At 38.3% G+C, this 16,442-nt stretch overlaps 1 protein-coding gene across 2 annotated transcripts in view; it reads left to right on the top strand.

The window, feature by feature from the left end:
- The window catches only part of nav2a (neuron navigator 2a), an 88,056-nt gene that overhangs the window by 7,647 nt on the left and 63,967 nt on the right, over positions 1 to 16,442 (top strand). The window contains exon 2 of one of the 2 annotated variants that reach the window (XM_087794329.1): positions 13,067 to 13,184. In XM_087794329.1, coding sequence (XP_087650455.1) covers positions 13,067 to 13,184 — 118 coding nt within the window. Of the gene's footprint in view, positions 1 to 13,007; positions 13,185 to 16,442 lie in introns of those variants that run through there. The other variant, XM_087794327.1, reaches the window with a different exon arrangement.

The following is a 16,442-nucleotide window of genomic DNA, read 5'->3' as shown; positions in this document are numbered from 1 at the left end:
AAGAACGATCCCATTCCTGAATCTGAAGAAAAATAAACATCAATGACATTTTCATTACTTCTAACATCAAACAATGCCACAACTTGCATGCATAAACATGCAATTACCCATTGTAAAGTTTCTACTGTTATAAAGTTGTTCTGTCTCTCTAAACCTCTCATAAGAGTATAGTATTTGAGGTCTAAACAACAAAAAAAAGATTAAAAAAAACAAAAAAAAAACACCAAGGAAGTGCATTCCCCTGTAGAAGGTGTCATTTTATAAATATTTAAAATATATTGTTAAAAAACATTTATATTATCAAGCACCATGGAATCTAATTTAAAAAAGTGTGGCATCAGTGAGACACAAACCTACTCGCTCACAAACGTGCCTCGTCTTCTACTGAACCACCGGCAGACATCTAGAGTCATAACATCACCACTTAAGTCTAATGAAATCTGATGTGTTTAGTTAAACAATTTATTTTTTCCAAGTATAGTTTTCCAAAGTTTGACCTTAAGGGCTGCCTTAGTTTTTAGCAGCTGCAGCATATAGAAGCCATGAAGGTAAAGAACTTTCAAAAAATTCATAATCCAATTGAAACTAAATGTTTATAAAACCTAAAATTCCATTTAAATACGTTCCTGTTTTTAGACGGAACACATGTCATGTTATAGTTTTTCATGTCCAGAAGTTAACTGATGGATATAATATTGATCAATAGTGTATGTTTTCAAAAGAGAAGAAGCTGTTTTCCTCCCTATGTTGTTTTACTGTTACATGGGTCAGCTGTCGTGTTTGCAGAAGGGTCCGAGATGCTGAATGACATCGTCATTGTTTGTCAAACAGCAAAAAATTCTGTCTTCATCTGTGACATACTGACTGTGGGAGGATGAATTCATGGATGACTGTTGTTTCTTGATGCTTTCTTATGTTGTTTCTCCTGCTGGAAGTGATCAAGCGGCCCCCTCGTGTGGGAACTTTCTCAGAATCTTGGGTCCTTCCCAAAATTTAAATACAGCTTGTAATTTGTGGTCGGTGGTGGCGTGTGTGTGTTTGTGCGCAGTGGAGAGGTCAGGCACAATCGGAGGGCATCCTGGTTGCACACACGGATACATAAGTGTGTGTTGTGCAGGACCAGAAATACACATGCAGCTGCTGACTGGTGTGTTGTGGGTGACGGCTGATCAGAGAGCAGAAGAGTTCTAGAAAATAAAAGGACATTTTTTTTCCCCCCGTTTTTTTTAAAAGCAGATCTGGTTAGAGGAATAATAAAACGAGTGTTGACTCTTCGTGGCTTCCTTTTTTATTCACTCACTATGTTATCAAGGAAGTGCTGATCTCCTCTTTTTGTCCCGTTACTCCACTTTTTTTGTTATTTAAGGTCTCCCGGGGGAGGGGCAGTTGAAGGTTAAGAGCTCTGTCCCTTTCTCTTTACTTTCCCTGCCCTTCTGACCAGTGGTCCATTGAAAAGCAATAGCACAATGTGTTGCCGTGGGCGTCCGAGTGTGGGGGGAGTAATGGAGGGCAGTAGGGGATCCACTCCTCCTTCTCATCTCTCCCTGCATTTGGTTTGGCTTTCAAGCTGAGGGGAAGCAGAGACCACAGAGCTCCTCGAGCTTTGCGTTTATTTTTCCCTCCTCCGTATTCAACAGTGGGAGGAGAGAAGCCGGAGGCTCGGAGATCTTGCCCCTCAGGCACCCAGAGACCTGTCAGGGCTTGAGAATCATTTGGAAGGTGCACTTTGCTGGGAGCTGAAACCTACTTTGTGGATCATTTTTGGGCTTTTTTTATTGCTCGGGATTGTATAGTTTTACCTTCAATCTTGGGGTGACTATCACAGGGGGCCATCCTGTTTACGTTACGAGTTCAAATGGCAGGTTTTTGGGTCCGGCTGGGATGGAGGCGATCCCTCTCACTGTGAGACAGTTGCCTGCTGCAGGAAGCAACATGAGTTTGATGCTGTGCAGCTGGGAGAGTAACAACTTCTCAATGAAACTGGTAGGTGGAAGAGACACATTGATTTTGTCTGTCCAAGTATACGAGATTGAATCATCATATTCTTCAAATATTATGAGTCTGGTTTGTGTTGACAACCACACGTGTGATGTTTCAATGAGCTGATTTAACATCAGAAATGGCATTTTCAGAATCAATCTTGACACTTTCTTCTGTCTCTGAGCACGTACATCTCCACTAAGTCACACTTTTGATCCGTTACATAAAAACAGCGATGTCAGCTCGGACCAATTATCCCTCAAAGGACTTAAACTTATCGTTTGTGGCTTTTATTTGCTTCTTCTTTGTTGCATTCTGTCATCCGCGGCTAAAATACAACGAGGGTGGTAAATATTCAACAGGATCTGCAGCCGTGTGATAAAGCAGGGCAGGTCAGGTGCAGGGAGGTCATGTGGTGCCAATAAATGACAACAAAGTGTGTGCTGATGCTTGTGATAAGAGCGGGAACGGTACAATTTAATAAGAAAAAAAAGGTTTCCCTAGTAGGCGCCGTGTTGAGTTCTGGGCGTTTCTTTTATCCCGCTCTCTCGCTGTCGATCTCCGGCTTTTATCTAGATCTGCGGTGAGCGGAGGAAGAGGAGATGGAAGCAGAGAAGGTTATTACCACAGTCTAGAGATGAGCTGATAAGGCGGCTAGTTTAATTACACGCTGGCAGGAGCCTGGTGGGCCATCGGGTCACCGTGAGTGTGAGACCAGGATTTACACGTGCGCTCTCCTTGAAATTAGAATGACGGGCGTCGTACGTCAATATCCTGCACTCCTTTATGACTTGTCCATTGATTCTTTTATTGACGCGCTTCGTAATGTCAACACATGACCTGCTGAGTGTAAATAAAAAAATCTTCATTTATTTTATCCTCCCATTCCTGCCTCCTCCTGAAATAAATTGATTATATTTAATGCTGGTGCACCACTAAAGATTGTGCATCCTGTTATATCCTCTCATTTCTGTTTATTACTTCACATTATTTCCCTGAGAAACAACATTTTAACAAAAAGCTGTTCTTACACATCACAGGCAAAACAAAATTAAATTTCTGTCACCACAAGATTATTTTATTTATCAGAACACAACTTGTGCTTTACAAAATTTTTACAAGAATTTTAGGAGGTTTTATCGGATTTATATGGCGATAGGAGGCAGGAGTGCATCAGGGGTGTGATATTTTGTCCGAGGCAAGTAGGCACCTCAAGAAGAAAAACTTGTAACCTGTGATATAGCCAAGGGGCTCAACAACAGATTGAGTTTGTCTTTATGGATCACAAACAAATACAGTTTCTAGCTGGACGGTGTGGGACTTTAAAAAAAATTGGACACGGTCCAAAGATTGTGAAGGGAAGAAATGTCACTGATGTTATTAAAAGACTATTTCAAATGATCTCAATGGGACAGCAGGTGGCAGAAGTGTTCCCGAACCTGCTTGCACAACCCAGTAGAAACTGAAGAAAGTCCATAGAGGTCAATGTCAGTGTGGAGTCTATAGGATCCTGAATGTAATCTTTTCTGTGTCCTAGTATCAACATTTTTCTATAAATACAGTATTATAGAATAATTGCAATTATTTGGCTGAACAGACTTTAAATCTGTCAAATCCCATGATTTCAATAATGCTCCAAACTGAAATGTGAACAGGAATCATCACATTTCTGAGCGTGATCGTGCTGTGCAAGTGAATGTTTTGTAAGCACTTGACTTCTGTGAGGTTATGAGAGTTGATCTGGACTGTTTTATAACCGAATCCTCAGAGTCTCTTTGCTAGGATTTCTCAGTTGATCCTTAGTCTGGAGATGTTATCAAAGTAGCGAGTAGCCGTTATGAGAACATTTATTACTGGGTGACAATGTGGCAGGTTTGAGGTTGTGGGCTGTCTATCCTTGGGTAGTGATTTTCAAGTCAGATTTCATGTGGGGAGCACCACACAAGAGCGCTCGCTGCGTCTGATGGATGTTTCCCCAGCCCTAAAACTTCATGCCAAGTCATTTAGTCTTCCAAGAGCCTGGTGGGGCCACATGTCTTTGAGAGCCAAGAGGGGGTGCATCCAGCGAGGGCTCATTTAGATCTGGTCGGCTGCTGCGTTTTGTGGGTCGAAGCCACTTGAGAAGGCGGCGGGGACAACTGAGAACCAAGGGGAGCAGAGTGGCTGATGACGGAGTTAAGTCTCTTTCCATCATTTGTGTTCAGCTGTGCTCGTGAATCATGTTTCATCCAAAATTAGTTCTGCTGCTTAAGAAAGAATGATCATCTGAACAAAGATAATTATAGTTTGTACTTGCGTAATTATTATAAATGTGTTATTACCAAATTTATTTTTGTAAACTAGGCTTTTCTCTTGGTTAGGCACATCTATAGCGTGGCTTGTGGAGCAGATGAGGCCTCTTGACTGCTCATGTTTGGCCCTCATAAGCAAGATCTCGACTAATGGCAAAATTAAAGAATATTTAATTTAATATAAATATGTTTCACCAATATGATTCATAAAGTATTATTATAACATTAAAAATGATTTTAATTATTTTTTCCCTAACCTGAAAAATCTAATTTTCCGATTTAGATTTATTATCTTAAAGAATATTAGTTTTATCTTGAATATATAGATATCTCACATGTTCTCAGCTGTATTGTGTTTATTTTTAACTATGGATAATGTTCATGATCACATTTAAGTATTAATTTGGTTGTTTCTTTTTTTGCTGCTTTACATTTAACTTTACGATAAATGTTCGTAAATAGTGTCTTGTTTATTGAACGTATAGTACCCCTTGTCTACCACCGGTGGCACTGTAGAGTATCTTGAATATATGTTTTTTTATTACACTCCATATTTGAATACCAGTATTGATCCAACTCAAACTGTCACGTGAGCTGCTCAGCCTCACGAGACTTAAGTCCTCCAAAGACAAGTGAGAGCGTTTGTCGACAATGGAGTTTGGAATATAATAAGTGCTGTTTTATTCAGCAATTGAATACATGACATCGACCAATCTCTCCCCACATCCTTCTGCCGTGACTGTTGTTTGAGTGAGATGCAGCCGTTCATCCATCATTCGCCACCAACCATCTGCTGCGTGTGACCCAGCTGGGTCAGAGGGGATGTTCAACCACATGTCACCTCCAGGCTCCGCATCAGCTCGAGACAACAGCTTGGGATCATTTCCGAAAGAAATGATTTCATTTATTTCATTAGCGTTTTATATTTCCTTGCAGGAAGTGATCTCACGTGTTGTTACATTAAATCTTCAGCGCCATTAGTCTGCTCACTGGTCTGTAACAGTCACTTTATGAGGTTTTGATTACCCTCTAAACTTGAGAACAGTTATGTCAAAAAAACAGTGCAAGTATTTTGCTAAGTAGAAGAAGGAAGAGTCTATTTTTTGGAATTTTCTTATTTATCATGGATCAAATAATTGTTACTATGGTTACACATCAAGGATTTCACTCCATTTGACTCATAATGCGGACTTTAATTTAAAAATATTAAATGTATTCCTGTCCTAAAAATGTCCTTTATAACAGAAGAACAGAAATTTCACTTTCTGCAAAAGTTTTCTTTCTGTGACGTCACTTAAGGAAACAATGTCTTTGTTAATCCAGATTATGCAAGGAGTGGTACGTTAAACTCCAGGACTGGACAAATAATAATATAAAAAAATATCCCAAAAAGAGAGGGTTTTGAAGGCATATGTTGTTGAGGTGTGAAAGGATACTGCAAAACTGTGACCTGTGTTAATATATTGATATTTCATCTCTTACCACTTTATCAATGATCTTTTGCAAAAAATAAAAAAGGAATATTCTCGCCACGTTGGAGGCAAAATGTGACTTTCTCTACTAGATGGTGTTGTGAGCTGATGACGCCAATAAAATAATCCACACGCTTGGAAGCATAAATAAAATATATTTATATAAATATATATATGTGTGTGTGTGTGTGTGTGTGTTGGTACAGTGAGAATGCATTTGACTCTTTAAAAAAAAATCAATAAAAAAATGAATTAAAATAGTTTTGATTTAATTGATTAGAAAGTTTTTTTTTAATTGTGATATTATGAAGTTTATCATATCGTAAGGTTCTTGCCAATCCTCGCTCCTTATATGGACATGGACAATATCATTCATGTCTTTGATAAAGAAAAATAAAAAAAATGTTGTATCTGTATTCAATGTCTGTTCAGACCAAACGCAAGGATGACGTTTACATGTCGAGCTTTGACATCTTTTTTTAGCACTGCGGCTCTAGAAAGTTTACTTTCAAGGATTTTCGGAGCTGGCGTTGGCCCATATTGGAGCACAGGCCAACTGACTCAGGGGGTCTGACTCAGCCAAAGTGAGTGACACCCAGAGAGAGGGAGGTTTCAAGCATGTCAGAGGGTCTGAGGCCTCACTTTGAACAAGATCGAGCGCGTGTTTACACCAGCAGCCCGGCTCCTGGAGCTCTTCAGGAGACGTGAGAGCAGGCTATAAATATTCTCTCCACCTTCTCCTGCTCAAACAGCGCCTCTATCAGTCGCCAGCATTCTTGTCTCTTACACCTTTGGACATCTCCGGTCAGGTGTGAGCCTCACATGGAAGAGACTGGGGGCCTCAGGGTCCCGTCAAGGAGCGTCAGTCGCTTTTCTTGTGACCACTACAAACTGGTGAGGAATCGTTTTAGAAAAATGATTGTTTTTTTGTTCTGAATCTTGCATTTTAGTCCCGATTTAAACTTTTTTCTCTTTGTCCACTGATGCAGTTAAATGAGTTGGAAGTACACAAACGTTAAGAGATAAATACCCAGAATACATTTTAATCCTGGCTTGTGGAGGATCGTGAGGGATGAGAATTGTGGACAGTTATCTGTACCTGATCGATGATGAAATGTGTGGCATGACTTGGAAAGTTAGATGAAAGAGAGATGCTTTGGTGTTGCTGCTATTACCTGGATTACATCAGGAGATGTTTGGGTCTGGGCACAGAAATGAAAGGCTCTCGTGAGAGCGTGCACTTTTCTCCTGCTGTGTTCCCTTCATGCTTCTCGCTCAGGTTAAAAGATTAGTGCGTAATAGTGTGTTTAGTGCACTTTCAGGTCGCTTACTCAACCCTGAATGCAATAACAACCATGTCTATCAACTTAATGGGTTTCTCAAATGTCAGCATGTCAGGGATTTATCTTATTGGATGGACGAGCCCTGGTGTAATACGTCAATATATCTTTTTAACTGATGTTATTTTTCAAAGTATGACTTTAATTTATTTGAAAACCAGTTAGATTTCACTGAATTTATCATTTTCTGTCATATCAAAATATTACTAGAAAAGCACTCAGAGAGTGCGTACCTCTGTCAAGGCACTATTGTGATTTAAAAAGAAATATTTCCTAATTGTGTGATGTTATAAGTTAAATGGGACAGCAGGTGGCAGAAGTGATCCGGAACTGACTTGCATAACACACAGCACGCAAGAGAAAGAAACGGTTATTCTGCATCACATGAATATTCCATTGAACTTCATTCATGGTTTTGGCTAACAGCAAGACAAGAAAATAAGTCTCCATGGTGGAGGTAACAAGTTCAACGTAAGCTACTGGCCTAAGTTTTGATTTCAGATTTTGTTTTATCTTCTTCGGGCACTTAGTTTTAATGGACACAGTTTTATTGCTTGTGTAAGAGTCATCCGCATTGGATTATTATGGGATTTGAATGAAGAGCCTCAGGTGTTGCTATCAATACACATTTCATGGACATTCTACTTTCTTATTAGACTATGAATAAGCACCAACACACAATACAGTTTCAGCTAAAACACGATGAACGAAAGGAAAGAAAAAATAAATTGCATCATTTATATTTACTTCATTCATTAACTAGATAAATATTTTAATAAGTAATGAAGTAAAGTCATAAACCATTGAATCTATATTGGTGTCCTTGTCATCTTGTGATACATGTTCTACTGAATTTCATTAAAGTGGAATATATCACATCGTAATAAGTTATATCACTGGTGTTGTGGTTGTTTAACTGAATTAGATTAGTTTTTCCTTAATCTAGTTTGTTCAGGTTTTATCTTCTTCTGTGTTTTGACTGCAACGATGCTGCATGTGTTTGCTGCAGCGTCCCTGCAGTGTTTGCTGAAAGACTTCCCAGGTTTGTGTCAGAGTGAGACCAAAGAGAGAAGCGATTAAACTCAGTCGTACGAGAGTTTAACAGATCCACTCTCTCGCTTGTGTACTGAGGGCAGTACAAAGCAAGTCTGTTCCTCCTCCTCTATTATCAGCCTCCGTCACAACGTGTCGTGACATTTGCTAAACTTACGCAGCTCCATCTGCAGCTGAGCAATCGCACCCAAAACACCCTCTCTTCTCTGGATTCCCCTTCATCTGAAGGACTGCCGCTGGGCTCTTGTTGCCAGGACCAACACGGCGCTGAAGGGTAGGCTTGTGTGCGTCATGAGCATCGCACAGCAGCCTGGTGACTCAGCAAGTGTTTGTGTGAGGACAAGAACGATGCAGCTGTCTGAATGATTGACTCATCTTTGATTTGACAGACCCACCATGTGTCAGTCACGGGGTCCATATTGGTAAACAATTCCAGGAGGAAAGGCTTTCTAGTATGAGCTAAAAGTCTGGTGCATTGCCACCAAGAAAAATGAAGAAACACTTCACAATATTCAACTTTAAAATAGCTCTATAAGTTTTATATTCATAAAACATACATTTGATTTTATATTTAATTCATTGAGTAACTGATGTCAAGATCTGCTCTAACCGCTGGAATATGCTGACATCAGTTTAATTTTAACTTCAAGAGGATCTTCAACCAGTTTTTTGTTAGTTCAACAATGTTTAAATTGGTAGTACCTCAGTTGTTTTTAGCAAAACAAAAATACACCTCATTCATGCATATGAATCAGCCGGTGTCGTGTTGCCTTCATGACCAAAGGAATGTGCCTTTCATTAACAAGTATTCACACCTCCTAAAAAAGACTGCAATGCAGGCTTGGAAAAGCAGGGAATTGTGGGATTTCCCACTTTTACTCTGTATTGACTCTTGAATAGTTTGTTTTTGTCTTCACTTTCAGCTGTGAAATATAGACATCAATATTTTGATTGTATTGCTTGTTTACTACATCTTACACTCCACTCTGTGGTCAATGATTCACCGTTTTACGACTGATATTAAGTTATTATAATCTTGACACATGCAAACATAGGTTTGAATTAAAACAAATGCTTGAATATCCACATAAATCCACTATCATTACGTCTCTGACACATCAATGGAACCCTTCTTTCATAGTTATAACTAAAAGTGATTGATAAGTATTGGTAGTTAATTTCATATTATATAAACAAATCATATATTCTTTATCAGTTGACTGTCAGATGGGATCGTCCCTTTTCTAGTTGTCGACTTGCTAACCATTTAGGCATGGATATGTTTTAAATGAAATGTATCATTTTTTTATAGCTATTGTAATAGCTGTAATATAAAATTAATTAATTGTTCCCTCATTGGGGGAAATGTTGCACTTTTTATGTCTACAAATGCAGCAAACCTTTACGTGGCATTTATCATTTAATATCAAAGCTGGTAATGAAAATAAACTTTCTTGCACGATCTTCCTTTCGACATATAAATGTTTTAAATGCAGCTTTTATATTTTAAATTAAAGAGACAAAGTGTTTTTTGATTAACACGTTCAAAATGTTAAGTGCATGTTTCACCTTCACAAGATCATTCTTGATACTTAAAAAAGTACATTTTTCGCTGGACTGACTTTGATCATGTCTGCTTTGTGGAAGCAACTTTTTGGATGATTTTTAGAGAAAGATTTGATATGATTTATTGTGTCTGAATTAAAGCGGCCCTACATGTTCATGGTATAAAGTGGGAATTAATTAATTGTATCAGTTTAGTGTAATTAACATGAAGAAAGGTGAGTCACTGAGGGTAACTACATCCCTGCTGGCAGAATCGGTGCTTAACTTAGTTCTGCTCTGTATATTTTGAACACTCTTAGTGTAAAGACTCTCAAATGGTCTCCTAGATCACGTTCATGTCCATATATTCACTAAAATCTCCTGCCAACAAAGAAGCAGTTCATTTGCTGAACAGCTTTTACTATCATGTGAATCTCTAATTACTTTCTTAATATTGTGATGTAGTGACATGAATGGACAAATCCTCTTTGACTTTAATTGATTGATTAAATAAGGTGGCAGATCTGAGTGTTCTCTGTATTTATCATCAACTCCATTCAACAAACATCTCTGCACAGGAATCTGCTCCTCATCATCCTGTTGAGTCGACTCTTTAATACAAAATCCTGCCATAAGTGGGTATAGAAGACCAGTTTCTGTATTTGCACCATGCCCAAGAATTAGATCAAAATATATTTTAAAACTGTTGACATCTAATGACCATGAACCTCCCAAATCATTCCGACTGCTTTCAGGTTGTCATTGATGTTATTGCAGCCATAAAATATAATTTAATCCATGAATCAAATACTATAGCATGCCGTTGTTGACGATGAATTTTAATAAACTGTGCAGTGAAATTATTTAAAGAAGTCTAATGCAACCCCAATATCATTTTCTTTTCTGTCATGTAATTAAAAAAACAAACATTTGCAACCTTATCTTGTGTTAGTGTGACAGAAGAAAAGACAACAGTGAGTCACAAGACAGATGGTTTCAGCAATGGTAATAACAAAAATAACTATGAATTTTCTTCTTTATTTCTTATTTGTTTTAGCTCTCTTTTAATGTCTCAACCTTTCTCGTTAAACACTCCAATTGACAGGATAAAACAAGGTAATGTTTTTATTAATAGTATACACAAAAGTGTAGCATTGTCCCACTTCTACATTGAGGGAAATAATCATTATAAACATTTTGATCAACATTTCACATGAGATCCTTTGTGGAAAATACTTTTCTTTCTCTTCCTTCCTTATTCTCCTCAAACTCTCCCCGGGCTGTTACTTTTGACCTCATTGTAGATCCGTCATCTTTGATTGACAGCAGCCTATTTTGGCCCAGCTTATAATTACACCCCGACCCCTCAATTTACCTGCTGAGGAAACGACTTCAAAGCTCTGCTCACAATAGCCTCTGATGACTGAACTTGTGTGCTGCGAGTGTGTCAATTGAAAAGTCTGATGTTGCAGCTGGAAGGATTTTTTTTTCCGTCACTGTGTCTTATTATAGAATCCTTTGTGGTTTTAAACACAACCTGAGTGTAATGTGTGGTCTGGTTCTCTCGTAAAAGCGTGCAAGCGTGTTCATGCAGGCCGTCTTTGAAGTCCTCTCACCTGTTGTAAACCATCACAGGAGCCGTGATTCATCTGATGAGCAGCAGCGTCGCAGGAAAACCCACCGCTCTGTTTACAGTAGAGACTCAAAGGTCACGCCGGTGTCATGCGTCGGTGTGCATGTTCTGTTTGCGTTTCATCCTCGGAGAAGGTTGTCAGAGCCAGGCCCACTTAAAGATGTGCTGCAGATGAGAGAAGATTACAGGTTCTGTTCAGTCTTGACTGGAGGCAGGTTGGATTTGGTGCTCGCTTGATGGCAGTTAGAAAGTTATTGATGGGACTAACTGGAGTAAACACAGGATTTAGTTAGTTTAGACCTATTTGTTAGCAAAGAGTTCAACTAAAATTACTCAATTACTAAACAAGTCCTGAGTCCCTGAGCGGGAATTGAACCAACCACCCACATTGCTTTGTTGATCAGCAGTTACAATAGCAATCATAGAAGTCTAGGAAAACTAACAGATCACAACGGAGGCAAATCCCATCGAAGATGTCCAATGTCTCCTGACAGATGACATAAAAGTCCACACACAACTTTTTTAAGATGCATTACATTACATTTTTACAGTTTTTTCCTGAATAAGCGTAATTAAGGAGGTGGTTGACTGACATGTGAGCAAATATTAGCTGCCATAGCCTCAACTAAAAGGGGGTTGTATCATCCAGACATCATTCTAACTGTCCAAATGTCACATCTCAGGAGGACTGCATTTTCAAGATGGCCGCAACTGAAGATGGGCTTTAAAATCTTGTTTCAGGAAGAGACGGAAACAAAAGATACATTATCCAGTATTTATAGAACTAACACAGGTGAAAACATTCCTCTTTTTGGGTAGGTTCTAAACATTTGGTCTAAAATTAGGACAATATCCTGACAAAAAACAACTTTAGTTTAGATTTTCTCGCATTTTAAAATAGCCAAATACAAAGAATAATTGTTTAGAATCACCACAACTGGGTAAATAATGATGTTTGATGATGATTAAAGATGATGATTAAAGATAAATATTCCTCTGGTTACACACAATATTTTAACCGTTTTATTTACTGACTATGTCCATGTGTAAGACTTGAATTAAGGTCAGTCTGACATCAGCTGTAAGACGTGGGACTTCTTACAAATAAAACGGAGAAATATGAGCGAAGTCTGGATGAACTTAAGAAGTGATGTAACTAGTTCAACCACCACCAGGCCTGCACAAGAAAGTATGTACTGGTTCCATCAACGAAAATGTCAAACCATCTAGTAAAGAATAAAGAAGAATTTGTCTCCAGTATTGATGACACAAATCCTAATAACTTTGCGGTAAAAGTTGTTTGTAAATGAAGCAGGATTTTTGGCAGCTAATTATGACACGATTGAGATTATTCAGCGCTGGCTCTGCCCACTTCCCCTCCTCCCTGCCGGCGGTGAAGGGTCTTTTCTGTCCCCAGAGAGTGATGTCAGCAAAGGCCCATTGAAAGCAGCCGCCGTGCGCCCCGAGATGAATGCCCTGGCGGAGCACAATGGCCCAAATTTGAATACCACGCGGATATATGCCAGATCGCAGCCCCAACAAAAGAAAGAGAGCCACTCTGCTCTCATTCAACCATGTTGTTATTTTATTAGACTCGTAAATTTGCCTCAATCATTTAGAGCTTTTGTACTTTTTCAAGTGTTTTGGGGAGTTGAGCGAGCCGGTACTGATGGGATTGTACCGTCAAGTCAATCTTTTTCTTTTTTTTTTTGTTGGATCGTCTCTGAGCACCACGTTTGTGTCTGACCGCAGATCTACACGGACTGGGCCAACCACTACCTTGCTAAATCTGGACACAAGCGTCTCATCAAGGACCTTCAGACCGATGTGACGGATGGAGTTCTTCTCGCTGAGATCATCCAGGTCGTCGGTAAGAAAGTTCAAACTTGCTTCTCTGACACAGAAACTGAATTGAAAATGTCTAAGAAGTTTTTTTTTCTCAATCCACGTGTGTGTTCCATTTAGAAACTCTTGTAGTGACGATAACTAGCAGTTTAAAAAAAACTTAATTATTGTAATTGTTCATTTCAAGATAAATGTTTTTAAAGAGTATATAACTCATCCATGTATTAATTGTGTTAAATTCGTATTCATAAATTCACCGATGAGGTTCATTTGTTTACAAATATGCAGCTCTTAGGATTCATTAATAAGAACTGTTGAGAGTTGCTATAAAGGACATATTACACAAAGATCAAGAAACACAGAATGTTTGTCACACTCTCTCGCTCTACTCTGCAACATCATCAGTCTTGTCACTTCATCTCTCCATTTTCAGTCTGTCGCTCCTCCTGTCCTCGCGTCCTCAGGGCTGGACTTGGCAGACACCAGCTGACCGCTGACTCAGCGTGTCATGACTGGCTCATCCTTCAGCTTTGACCCATATTCTTCATTTCCTGGAGTTTTTACTGTATCGTTCTGCACCAAACAGAGGCGGATTGTTTCGCTCTCGCATGTGGTTGAAGGGCAATGTTAGTGGCAGGAAGTTAAATTAACCAGGGAAATAACCTTGAATTTGGGCATTTATATCGTAAAATTCTACAAAAAGTATTTATTGTGTTTTTAGAATAGCTTTTTACAACAAAAAGACATATTAATGTAATCCATGTAAGAGGGGTAAAGGAAATAATTGAATAATAATTTGTCACTTGACTTAAAATCTTTTTTTTTCTTAGTTAAGCACAATAAGTAACACAATAAATGAAGAGACACTGACTCGAATAGAAATTATGTCGTACATTGAAAATGTATATGTATCAACAAAATTCTTTAAAATGGTGTTTTGTTAAAATCCAATTACACATGTAGCAACGGTCATCAGTACCAATGAACAGTTTTACATGGATGAAGCAACATCTGACTAATATTAATAACATTTCTGCACGTTCTGTTGAATTCAAGATCATGGTGAACTGGGTCATATAGTGTCAGCATTGGATATCCTTGAATTATGTGTTTATTACTTTTTTTTATGTCATGTTATTAAATACAAGCATATATGCAAACCTGTAGATAGTAATGGATAATTATCATATGAATATAAAAACTATTCAGTTTACCTTGTCAATTAGAGTTTATGATACTGTAGATATATATATATATATATATATATATATATATATACACAGTATCTTTAAACACACCTGAATCTTGTAGTTTTGATTGATTTTAGTTGATTTACAAGTGCCAGTGTTGGTTTGTTGTCAGATTTATACATTATTTTGGTGCTATGAGTTTTCGGTTTACAGAGTGACAACATTATTTTAATGAAATTAAATTACATTTTCTTCGATAAACTACTCTAACTACTAATCTGTCTTCTTAAGTTTAGCAGTCAGAACATTTTGTGGCTCCAAGTGAGTTTTAATTTGACGATAAACACTTAAAAAAGGTTGAAGGTCGCAGGTCCACTTCTGTAGAGGAAATAGTTATTATTAGTATTAAAACATGCTTATCAATCAGTTTTCTAATGTCACATGTTGCTAATATAAAACTTTAGCAGCAGTGTTCAGGTGATGTCTTCTACTGTGAGTCTGTGTCTTTTGCATTAAAGGCTAAATCATCCTGAAGATGCATTGTTCTGTTCCTAGTACCGGTTTTCCATTAAACAGGAGATCATTGTGGCCCAGATACCAAAGTTTAAATTTGCACACAAATTGCTGTGTTCCCAGAGCGTCTGCTCACCTGTTCTGAGTTGACGTTCAGCCTCCTTGACCGAGAACTTCAAACCAAACAATGCAGATGAAACTGGAGCGGCGAGCTTGATTTGGACGGGTTATACTGGGCAGACTTCATATGTGGCACCTGTTGGTATCTTTGGCAAGTTTAAATTCAAGGTCACAGCACAAAAGCAGTTCGGTGGAATCTGGGTCACCAATGTTTAACAAACGTAAAGCCTAGTGATGTTAATTAGAGCTCACTTTGTGTGTATCATGTGACCTTCTGACCTGCTTCTCCGCTCTAGACGGTACTTCTTAGTAGAGGTTTTCGTTTAGCTTATGGGTCTAACGTTCACTTTCTTCTTTATATTTGAAGGCTTTGAACATGAGGGTGGTAGCTCCTGAAACCACTGATAGGACTAGTGTGGTGGTAGAAGACAGAAGAGTTGAAGGAAGAGATGTAGAGCTGCTAGCTTCTGAGTTTAGATGGCAAAGGCAGACACGCAACGACAGGTCTGTTGATTCTTTACGGGAGAGGAAATGAACTTGGAGTAGAACTTGAGCCTCCTTTAGGTCTATGATAAGGGATGGGTTCTGATTCTTGGTAATGACTCTGATACAAACCGTACTAACTAGACCAAACTTTTGCCCTAAACTGTGTTGTAATTTTTTCCTTAAGGTTTAGCTCATCCAAAATTCAAGATTACCGACTACTTGTTGTGAATATTTTCATAGTTATAATAAAAGCATTCAAGCCTCGACAAAAGGAATTGCTCTTGTTCGTAGCAGATTAACTTGTATGTAGCTGATGCTACTTGGCTGTATTCTAGTGCATCCTCTATATATACAAAATATAGACTTGTTTATGTTTTTCCAGGACAATTCCTCATGTCCAGACTTCAATAAAAGATGGACGTTACAGACGAGCGAAACATATTTGGAAGTTTTTAAGTGTCTTTTTGGACGAAGATGAAGAAAACTGAGCACCAGTCGCTACATTAAAATGAACATACAATTTTGTTTATAACTTTAAAAAAGAAAAGATTACTATTAAAATATAACCAGCCTTTAGTCGACATGAGGGGGAGTAAAAAATGATTGAAGTTTGGATTTTGGGTGAACTATCCCTATTAAGAACCTTCTGGGAACACATCGGCACTGTTTAGAAAACTAAACAATTCTTAATTTTTACCAATTTATTTGCTTGACCAAGTTGTTGCAGAAAGAGGTTTTAATAACAAGACTCTCTAAGGGTTTTTTCTTGATATCGGAAGAGCAGCCTCTTAAGATGTTGTCAGAAGATTTTAAATTGTTGCTGTATCCTGCTTGTATGTAACAAGAAGATGCTGCGAATGGATGAATTAACCAATATTGATGTGTATAATGGCATTGACTAAACAAAGATGCTAATGCTACCACATCGGTTATGTTCATACCACTACTAAAAATCTAATTTAATTCCACTCTTA

Source organism: Callionymus lyra, chromosome 6, assembly GCF_982586985.1.
Source record: "Callionymus lyra chromosome 6, fCalLyr1.hap1.1, whole genome shotgun sequence".
NCBI lineage: Eukaryota > Metazoa > Chordata > Actinopteri > Syngnathiformes > Callionymidae > Callionymus > Callionymus lyra.
Note: the sequence above shows the minus strand (reverse complement) of the source record. Positions and strands in the feature narration are given on the sequence as shown.